This window comes from Amia ocellicauda, chromosome 1, assembly GCF_036373705.1.
Source record: "Amia ocellicauda isolate fAmiCal2 chromosome 1, fAmiCal2.hap1, whole genome shotgun sequence".
Taxonomy (NCBI): Eukaryota; Metazoa; Chordata; class Actinopteri; order Amiiformes; family Amiidae; genus Amia; species Amia ocellicauda.
The window spans coordinates 59,810,663-59,827,955 of NC_089850.1; the positions used below are offsets into that span (position 1 = coordinate 59,810,663).

A 17,293-nucleotide genomic window follows, 5' to 3' on the forward strand; every position below is an offset into this window, starting at 1 on the left:
AATTGTCCAATAAGTAAAATCTGCCAAACTCTGAAGCAAATACAGAGTGAACAACACTGTCATGATTCTCTAGTAATCTTAACCCTCAAAGAATACTTCTGGGCCAATAAGGTGTGCTGTGTGAGGACTAGAGGGCTGATGATCAGCCGTACGTACTGCCCTCACCTTCTGGTCAATCTATTTTGTTTTTGTTTTGGGCTGCTTACCAATAGCAAAGAGGCTTGGTTTTATAATTAGACCATAACACGTGTTGTAAGACAAACACATTTGTTTTTTGGTGAAGGAAAACAAATGGTTTCCAAGATGAGAAGTGAGAAATGGCGGAGGGTCAGACTGTTCCTCCCCGTCGATGACCCCTACACATTATTGAGGCAGGTGCACATCGGCCTCAGATGGTCACAGATCACTCAATTTCGATCGGATTTCTTTGCCAATAGGCTTTTTTTGGTTCAAAACAACATAAAGATGAATCCAGCATATATTATTTGATGTTCTATCAAACACAGAGAACTTCAGATCCAATGATGTCAAATCGTTGTGTATTAGTACACCGTAAACAGTTTTCCCTCTTGACATTTTGAGCTTCTACGGGTGTGTGTTGCTTCTGCCAAAACATGGATGGTCTTGTTTTGATCATTAGACTGTCTGGTTCCAGAATATGTCAAAATTGTCAATATTTTCTCAGATTTTGTATTCCTACTCAGACCAAGTTTCCCCCCACCCCCCATATCAGAATGCAGAGGGGGGGTATAAAGAATACATTTTTCACATCAGAAAATGCTTCACATTGTTAGAAAGCTGAGAGTCTCAGCTTTCATGGGACACCAAACACTTGGCAAACAACACAACAGTGTAGAGTACACATGGGATTAAAGAGAAGCACATGAATTTGGTGCCCAGAGGGGTTTGTCAGCTTAACATTTTGTTAAACAAAATTATTCTGTGATTTATGTTTTATGTCCAATTGTTTATTTGTTCTATGCTTTAATTTCAGAGTAAATTGAGATATTAAACTGTACATTTCTATAAAAACTGGTAAATGTGTAGTGTATATATAGACCTTATTATATCAACAGAGTAGAAAGAACTGAGTTTAGATTACAAAAGCGACACATTTTATTCTAAACATTAAAATTTGTTTAGTTTTTAAAATACTGTATCAAAATACATTTGCTCATCAGATGCTTTTTGACATCAAAGTATGCTGGTACCCATTGTAACACCAAAATACGCAAAAATAGGGCTGAAGTTCTGCACACTTGGCGTTATTAACAGGATTGATAAAAAAAACTGAGCAGAGCTAATCCAGGCTCGAAATCTGTAAGATTGGCACCATCACACCGTCACTCTGCCAGGCTGGGAGGCGAGATCTTGCCCCTGCCCCTCTGTCGCTCAATAGGCTCCACTACGGGATCTGATGTCAGTCTCAATGCGCGCAGGACAGCCTGGGCTGCGTCCCAATTTGCACACTTGCTCCCTACACCCTTCGACAAGTGTACACTTTGCGTGATGTTGTGCTGACGTCACAGAGTGTGCACTTGAGTGAGCAAGTGTGTAGGGTGTAGGTGAAGCTAAAAGCACTCAATGGGACACACTTCAGCGTCAGCATTCAGCGCCTTTTCATTTGACCAAAAAACTACCTACGCAGTCTTTTCTTGTCATCTGTCTCTGCATTTAATAATAATAATAATAATAATAATAATAATAATAATAATAATAATAATAATAATAATAATAATTTTGAAATACACTGTTCATTAATATCACATCCTAGTTTTATAGGATACTACTTCAGTAATTAATTAAATGATAGTTACCGAAACATTTCTTATCATATATTTAAATCGTGATTATATAATCATTTTATTTTATCTATCTATGTATTATTTCCTTGATACATAATTGAACACTTTCTACAACTCTCTAGCTAACATTACATTTATATGCACCGCCGCTGCTATATTTTCCCAGTTGACTTGTCTCCGCCTTTAATGCAAAGAGTTCTGCCGAAGGGACATTGAAGGGCACAAATTGCTCGATTAGGCTCCCTTCACTCGTTCCCTAAGGGATTGAGACAGCCCTTAAGATGGCACTGACATGCACTGTTAACTGTGGGATCTTATATAGACAGGTGTGTGCCTTCACAAATCATGTCCAATCAACTGAATTTACCACAGGTGGACTCCAATCAAGTTGTAGAAACATCTCAAGGTTGATCAGTGGAAACAGGATGCACCTGAGCTCCATTTTGAGTGTCATGGCAAAGGCTGTGAATACTTATGTACATGTGCTTTTTTTGTTTTTTATTTTTAATAAATTTGCAAAGATTTCAAACACACTTCTTTCACATTGTCATTATGGGGTATTGTTTGTAGAATTTTGAGGAAAATAATGAATTTAATCAATTTTGGAATAAGGCTGTGGAAAAAGTGAAGCAATGTGAATACTTTCCGGATGCACTGTACGTTATACACTTTATTTATATAACAAATTAGAAGTGCAAACTCAACCAGGGTAAAAACTATAATAGGTGGCACAGTAAATTACTAAAAATACAGGTAAAAACTAATTAAAATGCCTTTAATAACCAGGGCTAAAAACTATCCTAAAACTAATAAAAATACTTATCTAATTATCTGTGCCTATGCCAGAGAGCTCATACCTAATGATACAAAATAAAGAAAGAAAAGAAAGGAAAACTAGTCCAAACTCTCCAGGGTCCGACTCCAAACTCAGTCCTCAGGTGCCGTCGCAAGCCGACTGTAATGTCCCCAGTCATTACAGTCTCAGTCCATTCACACTGGGCTCTGCGGTCTCGTCTCTATTCTCTTCTATGGGGACGCAGAAACTGGAGCAACGGATGGAAAGGCATCCAATCGGAAAACCGCACTACTGGGCAAAAGAAGATGAGATGTAGTGGCTAGAGTCTCTGTTTCTTCTCTATAATATCTGTAGCGTAAGGTACACTTATAAATGTCAGTTAAAGAAGTGAATCTAAGTATCACCTTATCAAGAATCCTAGAACTAAATTTCTGCAATAATTGGACGCAGACACCAATTCCAAAGATATACATTCTCAAATTTATTAAAAACAAAGATAAATTGTAGCACCAAACTAGTTATACAGAAAGGGAAAAACTAATTAAAATTCACTCAAGATCAACAAATCAAAGACAAATCAAAGACAAATCACTTCCGTGACCAAATCAAAGACCATGGAATCGCATATAATGACACACAAAATGTTACACAAAATTACAAACACATTGACTACAATACCGATTAGTAAAACGAAGGTGAGTCTCTCATTAGTATTGTTAGTCGGAAATTAAATAACTAATGCGATTAGTATTTATGTCAAATAACTTTGTTATATATATCAGTCTCATTTACATTTGGGTGCCGAGAAAGATTCTATAATTTCTTGTTACCACAATTCTCCCTAATTGATTACTGTTCAATGATTAAGGATAGGAAGGGCCACCTATAATCTAGTGTCTATTAACGTGTGTCAATTTCAGACTAAACAGTTAAACAGGAATGAGAAGATATTTGTCAGCGTTGACAGATATTATTTCTAAAATTGTCAAACAAAACAGTTTAATGCAACACTCATTTATATTTAAGAAAATACTAAATGATGTTACACATTATAAAGTTTATGACACACAGAATAACATTTCTAATTGATTTCTCAAATGTCATGAATAACATACTCCAAACTGTTAAATTTATCTGAACTTCATCGCAGAGAGGCCTCTCTGTCTTCGGGATCAGATAAAAACATGGCACGAGGTCTGTGTGGTTTGGAACAAAGGCAGTCTGGTTCGGCTTTGTCCAATAACTTCCACTTCAGTCGATGCACCTGGAAGTTGGGGTTTCGCAAAAGTAGAGTCTTTTCCAAACAGATTTTCCACTGGTTTGAAGGCTCCAAGGTTGTGCACAGGATGTCTTCTTTGTAAGCAGGGTTTTCCACCATAGTTACTTGAAGACAAAGTCTTTGAGGAAAGCAGGGCCCTGTTCGTTTTCCAAGGGTCAAGTTTCTTAAGACTCATAGCTATTTAAATGACTGATCACTTTCGTATTGCAGTCGACAGTCAATTGTCCAGCTGTAAAACTCCACTGATCAGATGGGTACAGGCGGGCAGCGCAGTTTCTAAAGTACTTTACTTAACAAAGTCCATTCAAAGAATTATTCGTACGGCTCAATCTCCTTTGCCCAGTTTAACTCTTCTGTTGCCGGCAAAGACTTCGTTGGTTTCTGGTTTCGGTTCTGGCAACAGAGCTACAAGTTGAGCTGTGGCAGCGGGTTACTGGTTTGGGTGAGAGAGAGAGAGAGAGAGAGAGAGAGAGAGAGAGAGAGAGATGCCGTGCGCTACCCTTTATACGCCTGTCAGATCAATAGATAATTGGTTCTTGAGTTTGTGAGATTGGATTTCGGTTTCAGCCCCCAGTGTCCTATTGGAGGAGGCTCGATTTATGACTGAAGTCAATCCATGCCATCTTTTGGAAATGCCGGTTGGCCTGGGTTCGTAGCTCTGTGTCGGGATTTTGGCTCTCGTCCACTTCAAAGAGTTTTATGACCTCCACGCCATATTCCCCAGACATTTTCACAGCAGGGATTCCAAGCCATTTGGCCCATTCTGGGTGCCATCCTCCCAAGACTGCCACTTTGATATAGAACAGTTCATGTGCCGATGAGCTCAGGAAATCTGATAACTTTGGGGGAGAGGTCTTCCTCAGATCAGAGCTTCAGCTCAGAGCTAGAATGCTCTATCAAAATACACCCCCCTTTAACGCTACATATCTTTGGACAAACTTAGATTTCCTCAGCGGGCACAGGGAGGGGTTATAACACAGACATCAGTACAATAAAGGCTTCTATCACACTTCCTGCAGTAGTGACTCTCACATCATGGTCTGTCACTACTATTGCAAGCAAAACAAACCCCGTACTTATCTTTCATACGCCAATTGGTTTCACCACAGCTCAATCAGGTGTGTCACAGAAAAGGGGGTGATTACTTATGCATTCAGTTATTTTCTGTTTTGTATTTATAATTCATTAATAACAATTTGCAGATTATACTTTTCAATTTGACATTATGGACATTTTCTGTGTTGATCAGTAACAAACCTGATTAAATCCATTCTGATTTAAGGTTGTAACACAATGAAATGTGGAAAAGTACAAGGGGGTGAATACTTTTGAGAGCCACTGTACATTGGGAAAGGGTAATAAATACATACTGTGAGTATGTTAATTTGCAGTAATCACATGGCCTCTGGCAAGGTGTCACCAGACTTTGATACATTGTATTGGTACATTGTGCTTTGTAAGTGTTCCAGATTGTGATTACTCTCTGTGTAAAGAAGTGTCTCCTGTTTTCCGTTTTGAACGCCTTGAAGCCCAATTTCCATTTGTGTTCCTCTGGTTTGATGTGGTCGATGCCTTTCATGATTTTGAAGACTTGGATCAAGTCCCCACGTAGTCTCCTCTGTTCCAGGGTGAAAAGATTCAGTTCCTCAGTCTCTCAGTAGAACATTCCCTTCAGACCTGGAATAAGTCTGCTTGCTCTCCTCTGAACTGCCTCTAGAGCAGCGATATCTTTCTTGAAGTGTGGAGCCCAGAACTGCACACAGTATCCAGATGAGCTCTAACTAGTGCATTGTACAGTCTGAACATCAATTCTACACTTTTGACAATATACCCTAGCATTCTGTTTGCCTTTTTTATTGCTTCCCCACATTGCTTGGATGGAGAAAGTGAGGAGTCCACATAGACTCCTAGGTCTTTCTCATGCGTTACTTCATCTAGTTCTGTTCCTCCCATAGTGTAATTATAGTGGACATTTTTGTTACCTGCATGTATTACCTTGCACTTGTCCACATTGAATTTCTTCTTCCAGGTGTCAGTCCACAACTGAATATGATCTAAGTCCCTCTGAATAGCCTGTGCTGCCAAGATTGTATCTGCTGAGCCACCTATTTTAGTATCATCTGCAAATTTGACAAGTTTGCTAACTATCCCAGAGTCCAGATCATTAATATAGATTAGAAAAAGCAGGCCCTAGTACTGATCCCTGTGGAACTCCACTAACAACCTCACTCCAGTTAGAAGTGACTCCTCTAATCGACACCTTCTGTTTCCAATACATCAACCAGTTCATAATCCATCTACTTACATTACCCTGAATGCCTACAGCTTCCTATTTGAGGATCAGTCTTTGGTGTGGAACCTTATCAAAAGCTTTTTGAAAATCTAAGTATATCATATCATATGCTTTCATGAGATCTACAGCTGCAGTTGCATGTTCAAAAAATTATAATAAATTAGTAAGACATGATCTGCCTTGTCTAAACCCATGTTGACTATCTCCAAGAATATGGTTTTCATTGAGATGTTCCTCTATTTGCTGTCTAATCATTTTTTCCAACATTTTACAGGTGATGCAGGTGAGACTGATTGGTCTGTAATTTCCTGTGTCAGTTTTGTCCCCTTTCTAGTAGATTGGTATGACATTTGCGGTCTTCCAGTCAGTTGGCACATCCCCTGTTCTAAGTGTCATTTGGAATAATCGAGTTTTCTGTCTTGAATGCCTTGAAGTCCAATTTCCATTTATGTCCCTGGGTGCGTGTGTCCCTGCTGATCTGTAAAAGCTCCTCAGGTTTGATGTGGTCAATGCCCTTCATGATTTTGAAGATTTGAAGTCGCTACGTAGTCGTCTCTGTTCCAGGGTGAAAAGGTTCAGTTCCCTCACTCACTCAGAGTATGACATTCCTTTCAGTATTTATCAGGAATTACAGTATTTTTAAATTACCTGCCCCAAAACAACCATTGTTAGTTGAGGTATTTGAATAAATACTATATTTTCTTTCAATCAGTTCAAGTCTCATTGGCTGCTGAGGGTCTCCGTTCTCAGAATGTGACACTGATCATCTCACCCAACACAGCGCATGCTGATTTGAGTCATAAATATTAAACATGACTAGCTAAATGTTGGATCGGAGGGCAAGCAATTGCATCGGGGACCCTCTCACACTACCCATTCATTGGTAGTGGGAACATGTCTGGAGCAAGCTGCTTGTCGTCAGGATCAGTGCAGGAAGACACTTGCCTTTCTATTGACTCGATCATGATCAACATAATCTGAAAAATAAATCTCATGCAACAGTTTTTTTTTCTGTGTATAATTTACTGAGAAAAGGGTTAAATGTGATGTCCAAGTGCAACAGAAATCTAACGTCAGACACATTAATCAACAGATTAGTTTCCTTCCAGCCAGCAATGATTTTAAACTTTACTATAGTTTATAAGCTTAAACTTTAATTAATGTTAAACACAAAATAACAATAAACACAGTCTGAGTATTTTTAGAGGATTTATAAGGCTCTATATGAAATCTGCACAAGAACAGTAAAACCAGGCTATGTCCATATGGTTACACTCAGTCAAACATAAGGTGGAGCATTGTGGCGTTGCTTTAAGCGCATGGGATCTGTGGGGCCCATAGAGTGGGCCCATAAAGCTGAGGCTGAGGGTACCAGGTCTTTGCAGGAGCTGAAGGCATCTGAGTGGTGGAGAACTGCTGGACAACATCTGAAGGCTGAGGAACACAAGAGCACACAGAGGACAAACACGGTTCCTAAAATTATGGTTTTATGTACACTTAAGTGTTGTTTTAGTGTATGAGCCAGATGTACAGCACATCAGCACCAGTTTGATTATATTGTATAAGAAGCTTTGTCATTTCAAACTCACCAAATACTGGCAGATGTAAAATGTTATTATATGTTAGTTCCCCTTTATTTGGCTGTTTGAGGTCTCTGGCTTCAAACTGGGTCAGCAGGTCAAGTGAATTCAGCTGAGACATTCTCTGAACCTTCCTAACAAATCATATAATTTGTTCTAAATGACTCAGCTCTTTGATGTGTATGGTGAGTGTTGTTCAGTTCACTAGGCACTGCCTTACCACAAGTGATTGATTGCAGGTCGCTTTGCAGCCGAAAGCAGAGATGGAGATGGAGATACACAACTCCAGCAGAGAGAGGACCAACATCACCCCATTCACCCCCTGGGACATGAACTATCACACACAACAGACAACAATGGCAGCCGTTACACTCATTTTATATAGTGAGTGTTTCAGATTCTGTTAATGTAAGGAAATGTGTATCACAAAAACAAACTCATATTCATTCATAGTGTTCTGGTCCAATACACAATGTTGTAAAAAGTCTGTAAATCTATGACTGCTCGACTGAAAAAAGAATTGTTGAAAAAGTTGGCAAGTGTATTTCAAGCCAAATTGTAATTTAGAGATAGCTTTAATTATTTATACAATTGAAGATATCTCTAAATAATTTACAGATATCTCAATTAATTTGAGATATCTAATTTAACTCCATTTACAGATATCTGAAATGAATATAAAGATATCTTAAATACATTTAAAGATATCTTTATTTCATTTCAACATATCTCCAATTATGTCCTGTTCATTTACAGATATCTGTAAATCATTTGGAGATATCTGCAAATGACTTCCTGTTCATTTAGAGATATCTCTAATGCCCAGAGAGCGAGAAAGAGAGAGAGAGAGAGACAATGACCTAGGATTGGAATTGAGGAACACAACTGGCATTGGAACTACCCTTCTGCACGAGAACCCAACTTGGAAAATGGACCTGACCGAACTGACCCTGACACTGGACATCCCCTGTGGTTGTATTGCCTGTCCAACCAAAGCCACAGACTCAAGTCTCATCCTTTCCCAGAGGCCTGCTCTACAGTGCTACAAACTTGAAATATTTATAAATGTGTTAAAAAAGTGTAAATTATTCTTTAATCTGGAAAAATATACATTAGATTTTCAGTTAAATCCGTGAAAATAGACACTCAAACTTTTCCTTTTGCTGCCCCATAGAGAACAGCTCCTGTGTTTTACTGGAGGAAACAGGCTCTCTCAGCCTCACATGTGTACATTGTAATGCGTTACATCTCTGTTTGACACTTTGTTACGATCTGTACTTGAACTCAGCTGTGTCCCAAAGGGTCATAAAGATATGTATGGCAAGACAAATTATAATTTAGAGATATCTCTACATTTATTTCAAGATATCTTCAAATGACTTCCTGTATTTTGGCTGAGATAAGTACTTCCTGTTTCCTCATTCAGTTACATAGAAATTAATGAACATGCTAACAAGAAGTGATAGTCGGGCTACATACAGGATGTGATTTGAATATATCTCGAAATGATTTAGAGATATCTGCAAATCATTTAGAGAGATCTCTAAATGTACTTTTAAATTAGATATATATATATTTTTTTACTAATTGTTAATATGAACAATAAATAACATGTTCATGAAAACAAGGTAATTGAAAGACTGAAACAAATTTCCCTTATGTTCCATTTACCACTAAATTGTAGCTGCTCGAAATAATCAAATCGATGATATAGAGTATTACTCCTATGAAAGCCACAATGCTGCTGACAATGTTCATGGCAAGGGCTGCTTTTATCTGAAAAAAAGCAGAACAAAATAAACAAGACTTTAAATCAGGAAATGATGGCAAGTTACAATATCAATTGGTAGGAGTGCAATTTATGAGAAATTAGAGATCAAGAATTTTCAGAAAAGTATTTTTCTACCAAATAAGTACAATTCTCTGCTATCTTACTGCAACTACCCTTGTAATAAATGGCAGACTATAACTAAGATGGAGATAAATTACATGTTTTCAATCTGATTATGAACATTACTGTGAATGAAGTTCAGTGAACTTACCAAGTCTGAACGGAGGTTCTGGTTTGCAGCGATGCAGAGGGAGCCAGAGATGATGTACTGATAGGAGAGATGCAAGATATTTAATTCCTATATTTCCTAAATGTGATTTATAATGTATGGATGATAATGAATGAGTACTGTAGTTTTCAGCTCATAGGTAAATATGAATTGTATTTAGTCTTTTTCTGGTTTGAGTAAAATACATTATCAAAACAAAACAAATGGCTAATGCAAAACAAAAAATACCATTAATAATGACATAACTGTTTCAGGGCTTGTACTCTTGATCAGACTGCCATTCTATAATTAGGTTTCTGATTTTTTTGTTCCCCTTGGCAGATCTGTCCTGACATCCCTCTTGTACTACAACCACTAAAACTATAAAAAGACAGAAGAGGATACATACAAAGATAGCTCCAAAGAACATGACGAATGTATCTGATGCATAAGATGACATGAACTGGACCACAGCAGTCAGCAAAATCATCACTGCAATTGTGATCTGGACAGCCTGGAAAGAACACAATGAAGAGCACATACACATATAAAGTCAACATCAGCCCAACATCACATTACACAGCAGATTGATTGCCAAAGGACTTTCACACTTCATCTGGGACTTTACTGGGACAACTTTACAAAACAACAGTACAAGCCTTAGACTTGTGTGCCTCATCTTACTATGTACAAAAACATAGTCTGCAACCCACTAATATGGGAATTTCCTCTTTAGCGTTGATATTTCAAGCTGAAGATAATTCCCAATGGGAGAATGGAATATTGCATTACATATTCAAAATTCTTTCCACTCTGCATGGCTATATTAGTGAATCTGCTGCTTAAATTACAGATGTTTCCTGTTTCCCTTTTCCCTGCATCAGTCTCTCTCTTTTCCCTCAATCCTTAAGATGTGTTATCCCCAATCAAACAGCTGTTTCCCATTTAATCCTTTTCTCAGGTTAATTTGTAATTTAAAACCACCAAATACGTGAGCTCTCTTTGAAATGCCTGAATAGTCTCATGTAATCAATTATTCAATCGAAAATAAATCGAGGAAGTGCAGTTAGTGTGCATGAATGGAGAATGGATGGAGAAAAGGTTGGATTCACCTGAGTGACTGCACACAAGGGCCTGTCAGCAGCTTTACTGTGAGTTATCAAGATTTCTAATGTGATATTATTATTATTACAATACAGGACACTCACAATCATAAAATCAGACTCTGAAAAACACATCACCTGACATGTTCCATGACAGGATGCTGTGAAACCCACAAACCTCTGCATCAATTCTATCTTTGAGGTATCTGAGCCTTGTGGTAAAGCAGTGAGGCACACTGTCAGATCAGAAATATAGGCACCCAATCATTTGACCTCACCACAGCATATTGCGGAGAACAGTTAGAAGAAGTTTAACCGCAATGCAGAAAGCAGTGAACAACATGAGAAATATCCTTTCAAAAAAGAGAGAGAGACGAAATGAGGATGGACAAAGAGAGGCTGGTGGAAGTATTTTTTCATTAATGTCTTTCAGGACACCCAAACACACTATTTAAAAGTCAGACCAATACATAAAAAGCAAATAAACAACATAACATATAAGTAGGAGGAGCAGAAGCTTGAAAATTCATGTGTCTACTAGGGGGACCGAGCAGCAGGTGATTCAAGGAATGAAGAATGAGGGTCAGCAGAAGGCAATGGAGAACAGATATGTACAGTATATATAATATTCCATATTGCCTAATTTTCGTTCAGTGTCAACAACCTAACGCTATGTAGTGTGTTAGCCCTACAGGATCTTGACAAAAGGAGTTGGGTAGTTTAGCATTTCAAAGGGAAAATGTGAAAGAGGGTTGGGGTCTGTTTGCCAGTTACAGGACAAAGAGACTCAGAGCTTCCAAATGGCACAGCCAGCTCTGTGTTTTATGAGGTGATCATTCTGTAATCAGTGTAGTTGTTCATCAGCACTTGAATACATTATTCTAGAGAGATTAGAAGAGGATCTAGAACAGAAGTCTAAATTAAAGACAGAAGAAGAGATAATGAAATGGATAGGTATGACAGGGAAACATAGAGGTGTCCTACCCCCAGCACTTTCGGCTCTCCTTTCAAGAACTTCCTCAGATGTTCCTGGGCCTGGCAGTAGTCAGAGTTAGCCATTAATTGGTAGGTGGAGGGAGTGCTGAACTGAGCTCCTTCTGGGGTCACACTGGCCAGACCACTGAAGTGCAAGACGGAGGGGTCAGCCATGGTCTATCAGATACCTTCTTCAAAGAATCCTGTATCTTCCTACAGGACAAGATACACACAGACACACCCTCAATATCCTCAACACGGTGGAATGGCATAGCATCTATCCTTCCATTTTGAAAAACAACTTCAACCAGTACAAGGTTTGCTAGCTTGACAATTAATACAATTTCAAACATTAATATAAAACATTAATTCTCGCTCTTCATATTCAAATATAGAACTTATTGAATTCAACCATATACATTTTCCAAAACTAATCCGATTAAGTGACTGATCTGGACTATTGTATCGAATTACATTATAAGCAAGGCAATTACTATTCTGTAACTGGAGTACCCATCCCAATATATTGAGAGTGACACTCTTTTACATACAGACATTTATTTTGTAAACTGTATTTTTACCCAGAATATAATCCGAATTAATATATTGTCAAAATATGTTTAAAAATATATTTTCTAACTTTAAATAGATTAGCTGAATATACAGTGCATCCGGAAAGTATTCACAGTGCTTCACTTTTTCCATATTTTGTTGTTACAGCCTTATTCCAAAATTGATAAAATTCATTATTTTCCTCAGAATTCTACAAACAGTACCCCATAATGACAACTTGAAAGAAGTGTGTTTGAGCTTAAATAAATTTTTTTAATATACAGGTAAAGTATACAGTAAAGTATAAAGTATACAGGTGACCAAAATATGCATTATGTTTTACAGTTAAACATTATATTTTCCATATATTGCAATATATTTCATTCCATATTGGTTCCAACATCCTAGTTGCAAGAATGAACAGCAGCTCAACTTGCTCATTTTGTTTGCCTTTTTTATTGCTTCCTCACATTGTTTGGATGGAGAAAGTGAGGAGTCCACATAAACTCCTAGGTCTTTCTCATGCGATACTTCATTTAGTTCTATTCCTCCCATAGTGTAATTATAGTGGACATTTTTGTTACCTGCATGTATTACCTTGCACCTTGACATCTGCCAGGTGTCGGCCCACAACTGAATATTATCAAAGTTCCTTTGAATAACCTGTGCTGCCGAGATTGTATCTGCTGAACCACCTATTTTAGTATCATCTGGAAATTTGACAAGTTTGCTGTCTATCCCAGAGTCCAGATCATTAAAATAGATTAGAAAAAGCAAAGGCTCCCTGTGGAACTCCAGTAACAATCTCACTCCAGTTAGAAGCGACTCCTCTAATCGACACCCTCTGTTTCCAATACATCAACCAGTTCATAATCCATCTACTTACATTACCCTGAATGCCTACAGCTTTGTAGCTTTGGTGTGAAACCTTATCAAAAGCTTTTGGAAAATCTAAGTATATCATATCATATGCTTTCATGAGATCTACAGCTGCAGTTGCATGTTCAAAAAATTCTAATAAATTAGTAAGACATGATCTGCCTTGCCTTGTCTTGTTCATGTGGAACAATTAATTGGTTTGAATAATCTATATTTATACACAAACATGAATCAACAGATTTATCTTAAAATAAAGATGTACAATTACACCTGCTTTATTCAGTTAAATATATATATATATATATATATATATATATATATATATATATATAAAAAAAAAAAACAGATTATCAAGTGAAAGAAGGATGGATATATATATATATATATATATGCAAAAAACATTGAGTATGTATAAAAAAAAAAAAAAAGAATGCCAATTTATAACAAGGGTCCAGCCACCTAAAGAGGAAATGTGAAACCAATATGACAAGTTTTAAGAAATTATCAGGGTAAACTTGCCAGCATTCAGATATCAAACTCATTAGTCAACTTACAAGAAACAATTGGGGAAACTTGACCAACATCAAGCAAAGTACAAACTGTGAAATCAATGCCAAGTGTGCATCAATTCTTTCCTGTTACTTGGGCTATTTGTTTGATAGTTCCTCTTGAGATAGCTGGGCCAGTCAGAGAGAGTACTAATATAACACATCTGCATCATTTAGAACAATTAATATACTTTTACAAGAACAGGAGATGCAGCATTATGACTTACCTGGACACAGAAAGTACAACTGTGAGTGGGACTGAGCACCAATTGTGTCTGGATGGTGGCTGTTGCTCTTCTCTTTTTTCTGTATCATCTACCAAAATCATAAACTTAGAAACTGAAAAACACACCACCTGACATATTCCATGACAGGATGCTGTGAAACCCACAAACTTCTGCATCAATTCTATCTTTGAGGTATCTGAGCCTTGTGGTAAAGTAGTCAGGCACGCTGTCAGAAAAGATGTCAATGTCTTAATGGAAATTTAAATCAGAAATATAGACACCCAATCATTTGACCTCACCACAGCATATTGCGGAGAACAGTTAGAAGAAGTTTAACAGCAATGCAGAAAGCAGAAAGCAGTGAACAACAATGAAAAAAATCATCTCAAAAATGAGAGAAAGACAAGAAATGAAGACGGGCAAAGAGAGGCTGGTGAAAGCATTTGTTTAAAAGAACAACATAACATGTATGTATTTATTGATAAATTACAAATCTAATAATCTCCTTTCTGTTCTTTCCCACACAAGAGTCTATCTGTCACTCCTGTAGGTTAAAATTTTTAATAAGTGTAGAACCGTCTCGGAAATAAGTGGAGAAGTCGCGGAGATAAACAAACAGAACTTTAATCGAGCCGCTCGGAAGCTCCACGTCAGGAATAATTCCTTCAGTGAGACTTAATGCTTACAAACATGAGTACAACTTAATAGGAAAATGACGTAACATCTTATGGCCGTTCATCCAATCGGAAGATACAAGTCTGGGTCCGTTTTACGATCTGTCCTCCCGTGGAGAGGTGATGGATCCAAAGCAGATGTCCGTCTTTGATGTGCACTAGGAAGATGCGACCCCACGGTCATCATTTACCTAGTGTCAATCGCTCGTTAACAGAAACAATTCCTGCCTATCTAGAGAAATGATTAAGTCATAAACAAATTCTCAGCAGACATCTGTAGGCTATTTCGGCACTGTGTAATCTTTCATTACTGACAGGAGTTTCTAACAAACCAACCTTGTTGACACTTTATTGTCCTGCTAAATCTAATCTGCTCAGTCTGTATACAAACTACTTCTAATGCTAGTATTAATATAAAACATGATATAATTATCACAAAACACTTTCTTCAACTTCCTATACAGAGTCTTAAAAGATGTAAAATCTCTGAAATACAGAGTGAACAACACTGTCATGTTTCTCTAGTAATCTTAACCCTCAAAGAATACTTCTGGGCCAATAAGGTGTGCTGTGTGAGGACTAGAGGGCTGATGATCGGCCGTACATACTGCCCTAACATCTGTTTTTGAAAGGTTTGTTGTTAAAATTAGACCATAAAAAGTGTTGTAAAACAAACAAAATTGTCTCCAAGATGAGAAGTGAGAAATGGTGGATTTAGATGTTTGGACTATTCCTCCCCATTGATGAGCCCTACACCTTATTGAGGCAGGTCTACATCAGTCTGCTGTAGAGGATGGGTGTAACAGGTGCCATCTAACCCTAATCCTGGAGAACCTAAATGTAGCATCTAGAAGCAGCTCCAGCACTCATGAAAGCAAATTTCAATATGTAGATATAACAATCATATGCATGCTTACGATTAATGCTTTTACAGTAATACCCTGTCCAGTTGAAATGTGCCCTCTGTGCTGCTTGTTGTAAAGCATTTGTAGAGACGCTTGTATTCAATATCCATGCCATATCAACATAATTAAATGAACTGAGTTGATATCACTAGTGACAAGTGTTATTTGAATGTTTCAACAACAACGAAACATTGACCAAGACAGCAGGCATCAACCTAGATCAAACGGAATACAAGTAGCGGCGTTACATAATCAGATTACAGAATTTTGATACTTGTATTCCAGTTACAGTTACTCCTGTCGGATGAGTATTCTGATTATCGATACTTTTTAAAAAGAATAAGAGATTACTGAATACTTATAGGTAATTTACATGAAAGTGTAAGGGGCCCGTGTGTAGTATTTGTGCAACATTGTTTTTATTTATGCGTCTCTGGCCAAAGAGCGGCTGATTCGGCGCCAAGCAGCAGAATGGAGCTGCTAGTCATCAATATCCCAGCCAGTAACACACAGCTCTACAACGTTGTCGCAACACTGTGTGTGACAGGGATTTAACTTGTGGAAATGCAGGCAATTGTTCACTTTCAAAGAAAGTAAATGGAACAAATATTAAAGTGCAAGATGTGCCTACCACGGACTCACCTTCAAATCTAAAAAAAGAAACATCTGGAGGTAAGATTTTATTTTTAAAATTTGTGCAGCCTTAATAAAATTATGCTTGACATGCGAAAATACGCATTTTAATAATAATTATAATAAATACGATTTAATAATGACATATTTTTATGAAAGCATCATAAGCAAAACGGCAGCACAGAAATAGTATAACCAATAACGTTATCGATAGTTTGCAGTAGGTTATCCTATCCAAATTTAAGAAATATTCACATAAATTACAAATAGTTCCTGTGCATCCTAGCTGGTTCTGTGACTTTAACAATAAAATACTTAATATAATATCAAAATAACAACATGCAACGTGTTAATAGTCTAAAACAAAACAAATCACACAAACTGAATAAACTTATCGTCTGCGGTGCGGTGCGGTGCTCTTTAACCGAGTATGTGTTCAGGATCCTCCCATGGCAAACCTTTAAACTTTTACAAACTGACAGATATCACCTAAAATAAGGTCAGAGGTCAATAATGTGTTAATTGCAGAAACAAGATGCATAACATTCCTCACTTGTTGATACTTCAAAATACCGTCCTAATTGCATTGATTTCAAACTGTGATTTCGGTGCTGGTGAATTGAAACCGGTGACTGCGTTACTCATGGATTTAAATCCCCTTTATTATAGCAAGTTGCTTGATCCGTGTATCTTCACAGATATAACAAAATAAACTGTAGTCTTTGTAAGCATTAAACGTACTTAAAATTTACAGACAAGGTACCTATTTAAGTTTTCAAGAAAATACGTTTCACATATCGTGATTAGCAGAAAACTGAAACCAATGCCAGCATTACAATTACTGTGAACGTGACACACCTTTGACATGAATACATTCTTGATATGTCTGATATTTGTCGGTTTGTAAAAATGTAAAGGGTATCAAAATGCAGTTTCACTTGTTTAAAAAGCATACACTACTACAAAATGCAAACATATACATATGCAAGAAAATTAAACTGATGC

At 37.4% G+C, this 17,293-nt stretch overlaps 1 protein-coding gene across 1 annotated transcript; it reads right to left on the reverse strand.

Annotated features, from left to right (window-relative positions):
- Nucleotides 1-7,206: 7,206 nt before the first annotated feature.
- LOC136755213 (membrane-spanning 4-domains subfamily A member 4A) lies at nucleotides 7,207-14,142 on the reverse strand. Its single transcript, XM_066711700.1, has 7 exons — nucleotides 14,077-14,142; nucleotides 11,880-12,083; nucleotides 10,202-10,306; nucleotides 9,796-9,852; nucleotides 9,425-9,529; nucleotides 7,974-8,087; nucleotides 7,207-7,607 (listed from the first exon to the last, which is right to left on the reverse strand). Exons 2-7 carry the CDS (start codon nucleotides 12,042-12,044, stop codon nucleotides 7,485-7,487), a joined length of 669 nt encoding a protein of 222 aa, XP_066567797.1. The 5' UTR covers nucleotides 12,045-12,083; nucleotides 14,077-14,142; the 3' UTR covers nucleotides 7,207-7,484.
- Nucleotides 14,143-17,293: the final 3,151 nt, after the last annotated feature.

Bases quoted from the DNA above. Each gene is read 5' to 3' on its own strand.
- LOC136755213 (XM_066711700.1), bottom strand. From the start codon at position 12,044: ATGGCTGACCCCTCCGTCTTGCACTTCAGTGGTCTGGCCAGTGTGACC. The intron at 9,530-9,795 runs GTAAGTTCACTG...GCTTTTTTTCAG, and splicing joins AGAACCTCCGTTCAGACTTG to ATAAAAGCAGCCCTTGCCAT. The intron at 8,088-9,424 runs GTAAATGGAACA...TGTGTGTGATAG, and splicing joins CGAGCAGCTACAATTTAGTG to TTCATGTCCCAGGGGGTGAA.